The following is a 2782-nucleotide window of genomic DNA, read 5'->3' as shown; positions in this document are numbered from 1 at the left end:
CTTTGTTTATTCATAATCTTTCTATTCTGAATTCAGTTAACGGCGAGATTTAGTATCCTTTCTTGCATTTTCATAACTCGTGAAATGCCGAGTAGGCACGAATTCCCCCAATTTGCGACCTACCATCGGATTTGTTATGTAAATAGGTATATGTTCCTTTCCATTATGAATCGCGATTGTATGGCCAACCATTGTGGGTAGAATGCTAGATGCCCGGGACCACGTTACTATTGTTTCTTTCTCCTCCTTCATATTTACCTTTTCTATTTTTGCCAATAAATGATGAGCTACAAAAGGATTCATTTTTTTTCGTGTCACAGCTGATTACTCCTTTTTTTTTTTCTTTTTAAAGAGTGGCATTCTATGTCCAATATCTCGATCGAAGTATGGAGGTCAAAATAAATAGAATAATGATGAATGAAAAAAAGAGAAAAATCCTTTAGCTGGATAAGGGGCGGATGTAGCCAAGTGGATCAAGGCAGTGGATTGTGAATCCACCATGCGCGGGTTCAATTCCCGTCGTTCGCCCATCGCATTATTGCAAATTCAAAAAATGCAATTTCCATATTCCTAGTTACGTATTTACTTACGGCGACGAAGAATAAAACTATCGCTATATTTTTTCCTTTTCCTAGTTCTTCTTCCAAGCGCAGGATAACCCCAAGGGGTTGTGGGTTTTTTTCTACCAATGGGGGCTTTCCCTTCACCGCCCCCATGGGGGTGGTCCACAGGGTTCATAACTACCCCTCTTACTACGGGTCGTTTACCTAGCCAACACTTAGATCCGGCTCTACCCAAACTTTTTTGGTTCACCCCAACATTACCCACTTGTCCGACTGTTGCTAAGCAGTTTTGGGATACTAAACGGACCTCCCCAGATGGTAATCTTAAAGTGGCCGATTTACCCTCTTTTGCAATCAGTTTCGCTACAGCACCTGCTGCTCTAGCTAATTGCCCACCCCTTCCACGTGTGATTTCTATGTTATGCATGGCCGTGCCTAAGGGCATATCGGTTGAAGTAGATTCTTCTTTTCTCTCAAAAAACCCCTTCCCAAACTGTACAAGCTTCTTCCAAAGCATACGGCTTTCTAGATGTATATGACGATCTCTAGACAGATGGATCTTATATGAATCATATGATGAAGTACCACATGAGTGGATATATAGGAAAGGAATCCAAATCTGCCGAATCGCTCATGTTATGATCTTCTACATCCTAGGTCTCCGCGTTCCGTCATCTGGCTTATGTTCTTCATGTAGCATTCAGATCGAATGACTCTATGAAATTACGTCGATACTTCCACATATTATGGGTAACGTAGGAGACATCCCTATTTTCCCCCGGGGGTCTTAATTACCACTGCTTAGCTTTCAATTTGCCTCTGACCATCAAATTAAATGTGAATAACCCGTCCTCCTCTCTTTGAAACAAGGGGCGCTTCCGGTTCTGTGCGTGCTTCAAACAATTTTGTCTTCTCCATATTACCATATCTCTAGAGTCAATAATTTTCTATGAGGAACTACTGAACTCAATCACTTGCTGCCGTTACTCAACAGTTTTCTGTTGAGGTCTATCCCGTAGAGGTAGTCAAATTGGATCAGTGATCGATTTCTAGGTTTCGTCGTAAACCTAATTGGTTACTTCCAATTACGTAAATCAATAGTTCAAACCGCACTCAAAGGTAGGGCATTTCCCATTGATATAGGAACTTTTGTACCAGAAACAATAGTATCTCCAATTATAGCCCCTCTGGGATGTAAAATATATCTCTTCTCACCATCCCCATAGTGTATGAGACAAATGTATGCATTTCGATTAGGGTCGTATTCTATGGTTACGATTCTACCAGATATGTCTTTTTGATTCCGTCTAAAATCTATTTTACGGTATAGGCGCTTATGACCTCCCCCTCTATGCCTTGCGGTAATGATTCCTCTGGAATTACGACCTTTACCACAACGGTGTCGTCCATGGATCAAATTATTTCGTGGATTGGATTTCACTTGCCTGTCTACGGTTCCCTTGCGTGTGCTCGGGATAGGTGTTTTGTATAAATGTTTCGCCGTATTATTAAGTATTCTCCTTTAGTTTTTTTCTCTATCTAGAAGTGGAATAGAATAACCCGGTTGAAGGGTAATGATCATACGTCTGTAATGCATTGTATGTCCCAGAATAGGTCCTATTCTTCTACCCTTTCCAGGTAGTCGATGGCTATTCACAGCTACTACCTTAACACCAAAGAAGAGTTCGACCCAATGCTTTATTTCTGTCTTAGTGAATCCCGATTCGACATTAAAAGTATATTGATTCTTTCCCAATAAACGAAGACTTTTTTCTGTAAATACTGCGTATTTGATTCCATCCATAAATCGACTTTCCCTCCTATGCTCTGAGTTCCAGTATCGATAAGAATTCGAGTTCTTATTGTTCTTATGTTATGGTATGAATATACCATACCAATTCGTTATGTATGGATGATGGATGAGATTCCATGGATAGAGAACCAGTTCCAATAGACTTATGGAACGTTCCCGTTCGCGTGCATCCAGCAGGAATTGAACCCGCAAATTTACCAATTATGAGTTGGGCGCTTTAACCATTCAGCCATGGATGCTTAACAGGGATCATCGTACATCGTAAATAACAAATTTTCATATAGAAAGGCATATCATAGAAAAATGAAATCGAAAATATTAGGAGATGACTATGAAAACACCTCTCTGGATCCTCGAATTGAAAGAGAGATTGAGAGGGATCAAGAATCCTAATTCTTGCTATTTG

General features: G+C 40.3%; 3 protein-coding genes and 2 non-coding genes, besides 1 other annotated feature; 1 reads left to right on the top strand and 4 right to left on the bottom strand. All coding sequences in view use genetic code 11, as the record gives it.

The window, feature by feature from the left end:
* Positions 1-36: 36 nt before the first annotated feature.
* rps19 (ribosomal protein S19) lies at positions 37-318 on the bottom strand. Its single transcript has one exon. It carries the CDS (start codon positions 316-318, stop codon positions 37-39), a length of 282 nt encoding a protein of 93 aa, YP_001531344.1.
* Positions 37-2782: part of an inverted repeat (repeat region A) that runs on past the window's edge.
* Positions 455-528, top strand: trnH-GUG. Its single transcript has one exon. It is a non-coding gene; the product is annotated as a tRNA-His (tRNA).
* rpl2 (ribosomal protein L2) lies at positions 583-2067 on the bottom strand. One transcript has 2 exons: positions 1677-2067; positions 583-1013 (listed from the first exon to the last, which is right to left on the bottom strand). The coding sequence occupies exons 1-2, from the start codon at positions 2065-2067 to the stop codon at positions 583-585; spliced, it is 822 nt and encodes a 273-aa protein (YP_001531343.2).
* Positions 2086-2367, bottom strand: rpl23 (ribosomal protein L23). The gene has a single exon. It carries the CDS (start codon positions 2365-2367, stop codon positions 2086-2088), a length of 282 nt encoding a protein of 93 aa, YP_001531342.1.
* Positions 2542-2615, bottom strand: trnI-CAU. Its single transcript has one exon. It is a non-coding gene; the product is annotated as a tRNA-Ile (tRNA).

The sequence above is a fragment of the chloroplast genome of Lolium perenne (genome assembly GCF_019359855.2).
Source record: "Lolium perenne chloroplast, complete genome".
NCBI classification, from domain to species: domain Eukaryota; kingdom Viridiplantae; phylum Streptophyta; class Magnoliopsida; order Poales; family Poaceae; genus Lolium; species Lolium perenne.
Note: the sequence above shows the minus strand (reverse complement) of the source record. Positions and strands in the feature narration are given on the sequence as shown.